Source organism: Sander lucioperca, chromosome 22 (assembly GCF_008315115.2).
Source record: "Sander lucioperca isolate FBNREF2018 chromosome 22, SLUC_FBN_1.2, whole genome shotgun sequence".
Lineage (NCBI taxonomy): Eukaryota > Metazoa > Chordata > Actinopteri > Perciformes > Percidae > Sander > Sander lucioperca.
Window position 1 is genome coordinate 19,253,174 of NC_050194.1, and position 14,529 is coordinate 19,267,702.

General features: G+C 39.7%; 2 protein-coding genes across 3 annotated transcripts in view; both read left to right on the forward strand.

Annotated features, from left to right (window-relative positions):
- fbxo11b (F-box protein 11b) overlaps nucleotides 1-12,085 on the forward strand; it is a 40,974-nt gene extending 28,889 nt beyond the window's left edge. Inside the window, exon 23 of one of the 2 annotated variants that reach the window (XR_004896358.1) lies at nucleotides 12,068-12,085. The gene's annotated coding sequence lies outside the window, so the exon portion shown is untranslated. Of the gene's footprint in view, nucleotides 1-6,294; nucleotides 6,354-12,067 lie in introns of those variants that run through there. The other variant, XR_004107669.2, reaches the window with a different exon arrangement.
- gch2 (GTP cyclohydrolase 2) lies at nucleotides 9,875-13,869 on the forward strand. The gene is made up of 6 exons (XM_031315464.2): nucleotides 9,875-10,317; nucleotides 10,942-11,051; nucleotides 11,182-11,237; nucleotides 11,800-11,831; nucleotides 11,971-12,055; nucleotides 12,338-13,869. Exons 1-6 carry the CDS (start codon nucleotides 10,032-10,034, stop codon nucleotides 12,465-12,467), a joined length of 699 nt encoding a protein of 232 aa, XP_031171324.1. The 5' UTR covers nucleotides 9,875-10,031; the 3' UTR covers nucleotides 12,468-13,869.
- Nucleotides 13,870-14,529: the final 660 nt, after the last annotated feature.

Consider the following 14,529-nt stretch of genomic DNA (forward strand, 5'->3'; position numbering starts at 1 on the left):
CCTAATTAAACATACTTACATTCAAATCCTGATCACAGTAATGTATATTATTATATTGTTATATTCAAACATAGGCTTTATATTTTTAATTCAGTCATGTCCTGTTCATGTCATTTAATTCAAGTTCAGTCATGTCATGCCATATGCATGTGTCCATTCTGTCTCTCCTATGTTCATGTTGTAGCTTGGTTTGGCTGTGTCGAGTTCATAGCCGCTGTCATTTCTGCTGACTGACCACCAGATGTCACTGTGTTGTTTTTGATGCTTTGGAACATTTTGCAATACAATCAGGAAGAAGCTTCAGAGGCTTCACAAGGCTTCATTCCATGGATGTATTAAGAAAACTGGATACAGTGTTCGGCGGGAAGCCCCGTACGTTCCAATGAGAGTGCTCAAAAGCGCATAAAGCAAACATGGAGCTCGGCTCTTCCGCATTGTTGGCCCTGTCGGTACACGATCCGTTCTGCCTGCACGATTGTACGAGAATTTACGACACTGCACGATCTGTTCCACGCTTTCGGTCGACAGCCAAGCTAACGTTAGTTTAGCTAACAGCTAATTCGGCTAACTGCTAGCTGAGACAGCATGTAATAACTTTAAAAGACCCTCAAAATAAAACTTGAAAATAAACGTTGACATATATAACAAACACCTAACATATATAACAGCTGTTACGTCAGTTCTACTTTACTTGTGCTCATTTAAAATACAATCACTCAATACTTGTCTTTATTGTTATTACTGTGAAGTCTTAATTTAGCTGTAGCCTGCTTTTCCCATTACGTTTGAGTTAACGTTATTTTAGACTGAATCTAGCTGTCAGCTAGCGGTTAGCCGAATTAGCTGTTAGCTAAACTAACGTTAGCTTCCCGGTGGAGGCTAGCCATAGGCTAGCGTGGAACAGATCGTGCAGGTCGTATGGATACGTAAAACAGTATTATCTTGCGCATGTGCAGAACGGATCGTGCAGGCAGAACGGATCGTGTACCGACAGGCCCATAACGCTGGTTGGCTCACGATGGGCATGCGCACTAGCAACAATTTGTTTGCGTTGTCGTAGCAACCGGTAGCAACATGCGTGTTCATGAGCTTCTCTGTCGTGTCTCTTACTGGCGAACTCATGAACTTGCCGTTTTCATTGTCTAAAATATTCACTAACGTTAAACATTGTTTTCGTTGTTACCTATCGTTTACATGCTTAGCTAAATAAACGATAGATGTATTTAGCCAAGGAGATTTAATAATTATGTTGTGCTACTAGCTAGCTACCTACTAACTAGCGCTAGCTAGCTGTTAGCCTGCAGTTTCGTGAACAGAGCTCATCCATGGCTTCAGCTCTCATCCACGTTACAAGCTTTACAGCATACAGCCCTCGGATGTATTATAAGAGAACCAAGGCGATGTAATCACTATGTCTGTAGTAACGTTATGTAGGCATATAGCTAGCTATGTATAGATCTTAATACAGCCATGCTAGCTACCCCTGATGTTAGCAACTAGCTAGCTAGCCGATAGCCCGCCAGTTTGGGAAACGCTAATGAGGTTACATCCACGTAGCTAACAGGCTTTACAGCAGCTACATACATCCCTGGAATGTATCATGACTTCATAAGATAATACCATGGACGTATTAATAGAACACATGGTGAATTACAACCATTAGCTATATCCATTATTACAGTTAGCTACATGAGCTCGGGAGAACCATAGATATATATAAAGGCCTTTATATATATCTATGGGGAGAACAGTCATGTGAGCGGGCGGGCGCAGTCCCGCGGCTCTGCTCGCGTCCACTCTGCGCGTTCATCATGTCAAATTTAATAATTCTGGATTCGCTTCTAGTGAATGTTAAAAACGTAACGTTTTAAACAAGGACCCTTTCAGTGTTCGGGCTGGTAAGTTGATATACCCAGAAACAAATTATCCGCTGAAATATAGACGTTTCTTTCGCCATGCAAAGTCTATGTGAAAAGGCTTTCTGGGCCATGGGGTGCAGTACCACCGTTATCCGCTAAGCCCATGGTGGCTTTTAGACTCGGCGCTCTTCCTGGGGACTTGCTTCATTCGCCCATCACTATTTCCTGCTACAGATTTCCCACCGTGGTCAGAAAGAACAGAGGAGACACTTAAGTTTATCTCAGTAACACTCTACGGTCACTACTCGCTCCGAAGAAAATCGCCGTCACTCTCTCACCTTTTCTTCGCTCTACCACACACACCCACACACACCCACATGCTCGACGCACACACCGTGGAGCCTCCGCAGAATCATAAAACGAAGCAAAAGAAAAGAAAGGAGCTAAAGAGAGAGCAAAGAGTGGAGCAAAAAGAACACAAAAGTAAGAAAATGAGTGTTGCTCTGGGAGACGACGAAATAACAGACTGAAAAGAAACTTTAGAGGCCAAAAGTATTAGCTACAAAAGAGAGCGACATGCACTCGCTTGTGGGTGCTCCTGGGCGTGCCTAGCCTACCCCTGGTTGCTTGGCAACAGTAAACAGAAATTCTCCGGTGCTACCTTAAACCACGTCTTAAAAGTTACTTCAGAGGTATTGTTAAGTCACAAGAACGATGTTTTTGGATTTAAAAGTATTTATTTATCGATAAAAGTAACACAATATATGAGATTAAATGCCAAACATATCAGATATATACATAAATACGATGTCCTGAACATGGATGTATTAAGAAGTCCTGAAGCCTTGTCCGCCATCTTGAATTATTTTCTTCGACTTGAGCCACTGACATACGTCACGCTGCCTTCACGCTGCCTTCACTCTGATTGGCAGTCGCTCGTGACCAAACGGCCACTCCCATTGAAAATGAATGGTAGCTGTCTCTTGTGGCTAATGTGACTGTAGGGTAATGCCTCCTCCTCGGTAGCTTGGAAATACTTTGGTTTTAAGCCAACAGATGTGCATTGCATTGTTTTTTATACTGTAGTCATGTATATACAACCAGTACAACATGTCCTGTTCTATAGACATGCTCTTTATTTATTTTATACTGTCCAAGCAGTACAACATGTCCTGTTCTGTAGACACATGTTGGACCAGTCCAATATGACTGTCAGTTGAAATAAACCTTGTGTTGTAAGAAAACTTGTTTTATTTGTTATAAATCTATTTTGATGCATTTTCGCATAACTTTGGTAATTTTACATATGTTTAAAAATATCGATATCGCAATATTCATTATCAATATCGCAATATCACATTTTTTCAATATCGTGCAACCCTACTTGTTGGGCCACACCTACCTCTCCTAGTCCCAGCTTCTCCACCTTTTTGCTGATGTTAAATACTGGAGTTGTACGAAGGGCCCCATAACATAATCTCAGAGCCTTGGCCTGTATTCCATCCAGTTTTTTTTAAATGTGATTCAGCTGCTGTTCCGTAACATATACAGCCATAGTCTATTTGTGACCTTATCATTGCTCTGTAAATCATTAGTAGTGAATCCCTATCAGCACCCTATGTACTACCTGAGAGGGAACGCATTACATGTATCACTTTCTCACACTTATTAACAACATTATTATATAGAATTTGAAATCCTTAACCCTTTCAATTGCATGTCCATACATTTATAAACCATCACATTCACTTTTCTTGTTACCAAATATTACATATTTTGATTTATCCACTGAGACTTTAAATCCCCACTTTTCACCTAAGCTAGTTACTTTGTTTAGGGCTACCTGCATTCGCTCAGTTGTTTGTTTGATATTTCTGCCCCTTTTCCAGATGGTCCCGTCATCTGCAAACAGGGAAAGTCCAAAACTGGTCTCAATATCCTGAAAAATATCATTTATCATAACGTTGAATAGAACTGGACTAATCACACTGGGGCGTTCCATTATCCACCATTGTACCATCAGAAAAAGAATTTGCAACCCTGACTTAAATAATCCTGTTCTTCAAAAATTCTTGTATCCAATTGAGCGTCCACCCTGTGATTCCAGCCTCATAGAGCTTTATAACTAGCCTCTCTTTCCATAACATGTCATAGGCCTTTTCGATATCAAGAAACACCGCCACTAGGGCTTCTTTATTTACAATGGCTTTCTTAATATCGCTGTCAAGGGAAAGTCCAGCATCCATGGTACTTTTCCCTCTACGGAAGCCACTTTGTACAAGTGTAAACCATCTATCCTTCTCTAATTTATACATTAATCTGTGACCATTCTTTTCATTATTTTACATAGCACTGATGTTAGTTCAATAGGCCTATAAGATCCTGCCTTTGATGCATCTTTCCCTGGTTTTAATATTGGGACCACCACTGCTTGCCTCCAGGAGCTACACTGAAAAAATGGGAAATAGCAGGTCTTTGAATTTACAAAAATTAATTTAGAATATGATACGCAATTAATTTATATTCCTTTCCTTATTCCTTATATACTGGCCTTTTTTTTAACAGGGCATGGATGAAGACGCCATCAAATGAGGCCATTGAAGACACCACTGTTGGGATTTATGTTCTTAAAGAACATGCTTCAAGTGAGGAACTAGAGGACATCGGAAATGTCCTTGAAGGCATCAAGGTATTGCAAGATCTTGATAATGTAGCATTAGCTGTTGCTATGCTATTTGTACTAATGTATGCCCTGAACTTCAGTTACCCTGCTGCCCTGCGTTATACTTTTGAGGTAATCCAAAAGATTTTCATGGAACTTGATGGAGGGAAACTTTCCAACAAAGCACTTGCTCCAAAAAACAGGCTCTTCCAGTGAAAGGGTCAGAGAGACTGCGCCGTCAGCCAAACGCCGTAGTTGTCCCTAAAGGCATCGTTGGTATGGCTATACCGTTTGGACTAGTTTTGTTTGTTTGAATTAACTGGACAGGATTTGCATGGAACTGCATGGAAATAACCTTTTGCAAACAAATCAGAAGTTAAAACAGGCTCTTTTAGTAAATACTGAGCTGTCAGCGATAAATCAAAAGGCCTCTTTGGTACTGCTATACCAGATGGACTGCTTTTTCCCTTGTGAAGCCATTATGAAAACAATTTTAAGAGTTTTCGAAAACATTTTTCTCTTTGTGTTTATTCCTCAGGATTTTTTTTTACACAAGGTTGATATTTTTCGTCATTTGTAAAACTATTTTGAAACAGAGTGCACAATTTAAAGGGTAACTTCGGGTTCTTGTTACTGATGGGAACAACAATCTTCAACATTGGTCCAGTATAAAGCGAGATCGCTGCAGTGGGCAACTGCCAAACAAGCTTCAATGTAAATTATAGGACAATTGCGCACCTTCAATCCAAGTGCTGTTTTTGTAGCTGACAGTCTCAGATTAATATTCTAATTGTCGTACAACATTACAGAGATAGATCTTTTTGTTAAAGAGTAAGATCCTTTTTGTTTAACATGAAACAGCCCTGAAATCACCATCACCAAACCCACCAGACTAAAAGTACTGTTTAGGATCTTACTCTTTAACTAAAAGGTCTATCTCTGTAGGGATCCTTTCCATAATATTGTCAGACACTTAATATAATAACACTTAAGAATAATAATCTGAGTCTGTCAGCAGCAAAAACAGAACTTTTAGTGGACACTAACTGACCATGCACACTTGCCCTATATAACTGTGCAGCCTGGTTCACAGCGATCTTGCTCAATGCTGCACCAATTTTCAAAGATTCACACAAAAAATAGGGTCCAGGTTGAAAAAAAACTGAAGTTACCCTTTAAGTTTAGGAGTAAACTTAGTAACAAAGCACTAGCTCTTATTTTGCCTTATTTACTTTGTGCCATGTTTGATTTAGATTATTTCAGGGAAATGGTGTTATTCTTTTTGTATTTGATCTTGGGAGAGCACTGTTTGTGATAACAGTTGACAGTATTTTGTATTTGCACTTTTAAATCTAATGTGAAAAGAGTACTTTAATTGTCTTTGCCATGTCCACTGAAGATATGTTTGAAGTATTAGAAATGTCTTTGCTGTTCGACGTCCACTATGAAGATGCACAGTATATGCTCCTCTTGTTACACTGTAAAGATGGTTAGTGCAAGGTTACTTTATATTTAAAACCATGCCGAATTTACAACAATTTGAAAACATTGTGGTTTGCATTGTTGTGTGGTTGAATCCGCTGCTGTTGATGCAGAGGTTAAGATTTTTGATCCCTCTGTGAAATCTGTTTATGGCAACTGCACGGAGTCATTCGTTTTGGGTAAAATTGGTACGTTCTAAGTTTTAATACTCAATATAGACAATTTGAGTACAGAACTCTTACTGTGCCTTTTTTGTCAGTGCAAATTATTTCAACATACAACTGTATTTACACACACACACACACACACACACACACACACACACACACACCCACACAAACAACAAGAAACCAATGGCTACAATACATTTGGATAGAATTAACTAAATCAACAAAATTATCACTCAACAAATCATGTTAGAGACCCCACTCGGGTACCAGGGACATGATGAAATTGTCTTAAAGTTACATATAGCCTACCTTTACATAATACTAGCTTTAAGAAATGAAGTTGCAGTTACAGTCTAAAATCAGGTATCCTGAACATGATGAAATTACTTAACATTACACAATAAATTCATATTACTGTAACGGAAAAATAAAATTAACACAATTTTAATAGACAGTCTAATGTGAATAAAATATGTTGGTTTGACAAGAAATAGGTAATAGAGAGAGAGAGAGAAAAAGTATTGTCAGTTAGCCACATTCTGATCATGTGGGACCAATGTACACATTAAAATCAAGTAAATTCAAAAGACTTTTTTTTTCAGTGTGGGAAGAGTTCCCTCTTGCCATATGTCATTTATCAAAGACAGAATTTCCTTCAACACTAGATCACTCAAATTATTACCAAACGCATAGCTAATACCATCCTTTCTTATTGCTCTGTGCAATTCTTCTAGTGAGAAAAATACATTACAAACATCAGAATTATCTTCATTTACCTCCAGTTTATATATGTTTAGCTCTAATGTCTCATTTATTTTCCTTATACCTTCCTCACCAATGTTAGCTCCACTGTGAACCGCTTTAACGCCCTCCTCTAAAATTGGCATTTTCTTTTTCCTAATAATTCCTGACATGATGCACTGCCTGCCATATTTCCATTACTGACGTCTCAACCCATAGTTTCCCACTATTTCCTGCAGCACTCTTTTTTTGCAATCTTGATCACTCTTCTTGCCTTAGCCCTGAACCTTTTGTATTCTATTGCATTATTCACTATTGGGCACCTTCTTAATTCTCTGTAAGCACAGCTGCTATCCCTCACTACTTTATCACATGCCCTATTCCACCACGGGACACTCACTTTCCCTTTATGGTTTTTCTTTAAAGGTATGTATTCATATGCTCTACTTAATATCATTGAACATAAACTGTTGTTCCACTCATCTATATTTCCCTCCCCATTTACACTATCAAGGCCACTATAACATCTGCTAGAGAATTTCCCCCAGTCTGCCTTGTTATAATTAAAATAGTCTGGTCTTGCTTGCTCTTCAGTTAACAAAGTTTTCCCAAACCTCAACAGTATTGGAAAGTGATCACTACCCATTGTGTATAGAATCCATTATCCTACCCTTGCCAATTCACTAGATACTAGTGCTAAATCATAAAACTGCCCCTGTCTTAATTTCAAACCAAGTTGGTCTGCCATCATTCAAACAAACTAACCCATGCCTGTCCGTAAAATCCTCCACTGATCTCCCATTATTATCGTTCGTTCTGCTACCCCAAAGAGGATTATGTACATTAAAGTCAACCAGTGCCCCTATTTTTTCCATAACCTCATCCAGATCTACCATGCTGATTAGCAAGCAAGGATTATAAAAGTTAACTATATTTACCTTATATTTATGTTACTGCACAGGAATCACGGGCTCCACGTGAAGTCATGAGCCTGTGAGAGAGTTCTGTCTACTTTGTAGTAAAGAAGACATAACCAGAGATGTTCACAAGTCATTTTTTGGAAGTCCAAGTCGAGTCTCAAGTCTTTGAGCTCGAGTCCAAGTCAAGTCTCAAGTCTTTGAGGGGCAAGTTCAAGTCAAGTCTCAAGTCTCTGGCCATCTGATCTGTCCATAACACTGTATTGTTAAATCTTATGAATTCAAAGCATGTCCTGTAGCTATCATCCGTACAGTATCAAAATCAGTTGTAGGATAACTTTATGGGGTCTACTTAACACATCCCTCTGGCCCTTGGACCTGGTGCAATATTAACCTAAGTCTGTCACATCATATGGATACAACTATACTGCCCGACAAAGCAAAAAAGCAGTAACTACGCAGAGTGCAGAACTGAGAAAAATTACTTTAAAGTTATCCTGTTATATTAGCTTATTCTTTGTATCAATCCTCATATTTAATTTGATATTTTACTCCTATTTTGCAGTTACTGTACTCATGCTTTGTTTCACTAGGGCTTTTTGCAGTTACTGTACAAACGACTACCATTTTTCTCCAAAACGACACACATTTCAGATAAGATGTTTTGTCACATAACAAAGGATGCCTTGAATGTCATGAAAATGATAATAACTCATTTTTGACAAAAAATGCAGTTACTGCCTTTTTGTTTTGTAGGGCAGAATAAAGATACAATTTGCCTGTTCTCAGCATTAGCACAACACTTTGCGATGGTTAGCTTGTTACCTGTGACGATATATGTGACGCTAAATGTAACGTCTCTTTCACTCAAAAAAAAATGTCAAAGTGGAAATCAAGAGAATAGTGGCAGCGCCACACCAGTTACAGAACAACATGCATCTCAGTCTCAGTCCAAACTACTCACAATGAGCAGTTTGAACTCACTGATGTAATGCCATTTATTTTCTAAGTGTTAGTACGCTCAGTGAAACTGAGTCCAGTGCGAGTGAGATCCGACTCAGAGGAGGAGAGGTTAGTGAGGCCAGCGTCTCCACGGCCGGTGACAGTGCGCACGGATCCGCTGCGCCACGCATGGATGAAATAATGAAATAGTAAATAGGACTACAGTAACAGAAATATGTGCAGAATTAAGACAGTCAAGACGGCCCAGTGTTTGGTGGACCGGGTACACCTTGTTCACTAAATAGCCTACAAATCACCCACAGGATCAATTACACATCACATGCCCACCCGACACAGCGTTTGTTCCTGGGGAGATGGATCCGTGCCATGGATGTCTGAGCCTAACTATAAAGACTACTAACTATAAAGCAACTACTAACTATAAAGATACAATTTGCCTGTTCCCAGCATTAGCACAACACTTTGCGATGGTTTGCTTGTTACCTGTAACGATATATGCTAAATTTAACGTCTCTTTCACATTAGCAAGTGACTGACCTATCTGGGTGCGTTTTGAGATGCCTGATGAAGTTCGACGTTGTTCATCCGGCATCATTTATCTTGGTGCCACACACCTTGCATGTAGCTGTTCGCTTACTGCCACTGTTTACGAAGTTCTTGAAAGCAAAACTAATGACAAAAGGCACAACTCCGGGAGGAGCCGCCATCGTCAATGCATGTTTTATATGTGAGTGCACGCACATAAGGCATAGCGCGCAATGCAGCTCGTCATACGTTTCCCCAACATATATGCGCCAATAAAAGAAAATAGAAATACATGAATACATTTAGATTTAAAAAGCAATAATTGCATGAAAACAGGTTGTTGACGAAGCTCGAGTCGCAAGTCAAGTCTGAAGTCAGCTGTTTGTGCGACTTGATAAGTGCGACTCAAGTCAGAGTCTCAGACTCCAGTCCCCATCTCTGGACATAACCAGAACGAAAGAATGGAGAGATGGATGCGCAACTGATTAACAAAACTCAGTTGCATGCTCGGCTTACTTGGGTTGGGAGGGGCTTCTCTGATGAAACAAAAAATGTTGGGTGACACCTTGACGAATGATGCGCACGCGGCACGGGGGGCTTTATAAACGCAGTGAGCATCGGGGATAGGAGAAGCCTACAGCCCTGCATTGTATCTCAACTCCAGGACTCATCACTTTACTTCTCTTCTTCCAGAGCTAAAAAGCGCTTCAGCATGAACGACCACTACAACATTAACGTCAACGACACCGTGGAGAAGTTCCACTGCAACAACGGATTCAGCGACCTCAGCATAGACACCAAGAAGTCCGAGCGCGATACGTCCCGCAAAGAGGATGAGGACAAGTCATATTTAGGCCTACATGTGCTCGAGGCTGCCTACACCAGCATCCTCCGGGAGCTCGGGGAGGACACGGACCGGCAGGGGCTGCTGCGCACGCCGCTGCGCGCCGCCAAGGCAATGCAGTTCCTCACCAAGGGCTACCAAGAGACCATCAGCGGTGAGTCAACAGGTTCATCTCTTTGGGCTTTCTTATCTTTTTGACCCTCGCCGCCCCCCCCCTCCCTAAATCAAACACAGCCACACAGCCAAGGAAGGGACGCAGCACTCCACAAAATATTGCATACTTATTGCGATACTTTCGATATATTGCGATAACGATATTAAGTCGATATATCTTGCACCCCTAGATATAATATTGCGCAACGTGATATTGCGATAATGATATTGAGTCGATATATCTTGCACCCCTAGTTGATACAGCTTTAGCTGTAGTTTGTTTAAGTGCAATTTGCATTGGATTAAACTGTGGAGTTTCTAGTATTTTAGCTCCTCCAGGTAGTAGCTATATGAACACCTTTATATGATCTAGTGACTGAGTTCAGAAGGTTTGCGCAGAATTGCCAAGTGAAGTATTTCCAGCTTCTCAAATGTGAAGATTTGATGTACCTTTAGTCTTCTACTGTATACTGAATATATTTTGACCTTTGGTGGGACAAAACAAGACATTTGACAAAGTCTTCTTGTTGGACATTTTTCACCTATTTATAACATTTATCAAATGAATTACATCATACTATAAGATGATATTTTTTTAAGTGTGCATACATGTTTGTGCTCCCAGACATCTTAAACGACGCAATATTTGACGAAGACCACAACGAGATGGTAATTGTGAAGAACATAGACATGTTTTCACTTTGTGAACATCACCTAGTGCCCTTTTTTGGCAAGGTAAGTCTGTGTGCGTGTGCGTGTGCGTGTGCGTGTGCGTGTGTGTGTGTGTGTGTGTGTGTGTGTGCGTGCGTGCGTGCGTGCGTGCGTGCGTGCTCTTATTATCTCATTGGCTGTCTTCTTTCTGCAGGTTCACATTGGGTATCTTCCCAACAAAAACGTGGTGGGACTGAGCAAGCTGGCAAGGTAACGCACTGACACTCACATCATACCCTCCTGCTGCCACTGTGGCTGTATGCTTCTGGTGTAAGTGCCGGTAGGCTGCGTTCTTCTGTTATTTCAGCGCATTGACCTGGAGGATTAAGTCTAAGCCCAGTGGCCATCATCTAGTCCCTTCATCAAGCACACTCACAGACACAAGTCTGAACTCTATCCGCTTTCGAGCCATGAGAAAATCCCTTCGGACCTGTGGGAATCACCAGTTATTATCACAGCCTCTCTGTCTGTCTCCTTCTTTCTCCCTTTCCTAAAATATCACACCATCTCTGAACATACAAAGCCAAAATAACAGTAACAGAGTCACTGGGTTTTTTAGAAAAAGCCTGCTGGTGTTGAATCTTGCACGACAGATTGAGAGAGTTCTGTTAGGTCAATCATTCACAGATGAAGGGTCTGTACAGTTGGATGTCCAGAGTAGAGGCTGGGGGTCAGGGACTGATGCCGCTCTGTGTTTATCAAAAGATTAATCATTATTACAACTGATCTGTAATCAGTCCTCTTCGCTTTGCTTGTGCTGTGGTTTCTGCAGGATTGTGGAGGTCTTCAGTCGGAGACTCCAAGGTAAGCAGCCAAAGAGATTATGCAATTTGAATAAGATTTGCATATAATCACAGTCCTTTTATTCTAATTTACCCAGTAACTTTAATGCAGCCTGGTATCATCATGTTTACATATGTGGCATTCTTTTGTTTTATTTCAGTTCAAGAGCGTCTGACCAAGCAGATTGCCATGGGACTATCAGAGGCTTTGCAGCCAAAAGGTGTAGCTGTGGTTATTGAAGCAACGTAAGTACATACACACACACACACACACACACACACACACACACACACACACACACACCACATTTATTATCACCATCTGTATGATTTAAAGCTGCCATAGTACCTCATGGGCAAAATGTAAAAAGGTCATGTTTCAGTGTAGACTATGGGTACATGACAATGACCCGGAAATCAGAAATGGCTGTGTGCTGTGTAAAATTGGTGAAATTCCCATTTAAACATGTTCTTTAACAGGTCAAATGCTGCAGCTGCAAATCTGATGTGCCATGTGTGTATTTGCAGGCACATGTGTATGGTCATGCGCGGTGTCCAGAAGATAAACAGTCGCACTGTGACAAGCACCATGTTGGGCGTTTACCTGGAGGACCCCAAAACCAGGGAGGAGTTCCTGACTCTTTCACAGAACCCCTAACAAATGTCCAGGGCCTCTGTATAAAGTAGCACACATAAAGCTTTAGAGTAACAGTAGATCTGACTTCTAGGAAATCAGACAAACCAGAAAACACAAAGCTGCTTTGATGCAAGATCCAATTACTGTGAACATAATAGGAAATAGAAGATGACATTCTCGGTGCCTTTGGTATATACTTTACATCTTACGTCTCAAATGGCAATATTGATGTTATAAAGTATGATACCTGATTTTGTAACATGTAAGATTATACTTTTTTTTAATGGGAATTTAATTGCTGCTTTTGCAAAATGGTACTCCTACAACTTTCCTTGCTTTATTATCATAAGAAGTCACTGATCGGAATAATTTAATGAACTAGGTGTCATTTATAAATACATTTATAAAGTCTTTGTAATATTTGACATTTCTAAGATACAAATTAAATATGTAGCCCAAAGAGTATAATAAATGATGTACTGAAAAGATTTGGTTTCATCAATGACCACTGTAGCAATGTATTTTAAAGATTCTTTGCCTAAATAAAATGATACAAACATGAAATGTTCTCCATCTTAGTTAAGCGTTTTAGTATGTCAGTATTGGCTGATTATTATATTGGCACAAAACTGCAGAAACATAATGTACTATACTGTATATACAGTATAGTACATTATGTATACTATTAATATGTATGGACTTGGGACACGGCTATTGAGTTGATACTCGACATTAGCTTTGCATCAGTATTGGACATCAGAAGTGTTGGTCAAACTAAATACATTTTTATTAATTGATTTTATATATTTATTATTTTTATTCCATGACTAAAATGTGCGGTCAATGAGTAGCTTGCAATGCATTTTCTGCAATTAATTAACTAAAAGCATCAAAATGCAAGGCAAATACATGTTCACACACTCATTAATAGGTTGCACATGCAGCTTGCTCAGTCAATAGGATGGATAGATAGGATTCGGGCTAGACTATTAGGCTAGAGTGAAGACCCCTAAAAGTGCTTTAGTTTCTAAGATACCCCTACTAGGTAGAACAAAGCATAACAATGTATTCATATTCTCGATTCAAACTGACACAGCCCCATAAAAAAAGCATACAAAGGCCAGGCCGTATGGGAGATGATACATGTGGACTAAAGTAATTTCTTAATGCAAGTCTGATTGATCCTAAATGTGGTGTGACAGTGGGCCGGGGGTTCATCTACATGTGTGAAAAAAACAGAGCGTGTTGGGTGTCTGGGTAGCTCAACTGGTAGAGCGAGCGCCAATATACAGAGGTTTACTCCTAGACGCACCGGCCGCAGTTTCGACTCCAACCTGTGGCCCTTTGCTGCATGTCTCTCTCTCTCCCCTTTCATGTCTTCAGCTGTCCTGTAAATGAGGGCATAAAATGCCCAAGAAATAATCTTTAAAAAAACAGAATGTGAATATCTTGATGCTTGTAGGAAATACGGTACTACAAGCACATAAGTACATTCTGAAATGGGACAGTCTGCAAAATGAGTACTACATACACATTTTTGAAAGCATGACTTTTACTTGTAACAGAGTACTTCCACACTGTGGTATTGGTAGCCTACTAATTTCGTAAAAGATAATCCTGTATTTCCATCATAAGTATGTAGTACATTTTGAGTTCATGTTGAGCCTCCTCTGCCTGCAGAGGAACTAATTAGTTTTTAGATGAAGACACAAAAATATGATGCATTGTTAAACCAACTACATTAAAATTATTCTTGAATGCATCAATATTACCGATCCAATAATATAAAACAGGTGTCTGTGTATGTTTACTGTGTATTGCATTTAACACTTGCATTCAAACTTTTACTTAAAAGTACAAAAGTATTAAATATAGAAGTTTGAAATTATCCTACTTTTTGTTTTTCACATGTGGATGAACCCCCTGGCTCACTGTCACAAATTTAGAATCAATCAGAGCTTGTATTATGAAATTACTTGAGTTCCGGTGTATCAGCTTTATTTTGCACTTCTTTTATTTATGGGGTGTATTTATACATTGTTCTTTGTTCTACCTCCGATAGGGGTATCTCAAAATTTATAAA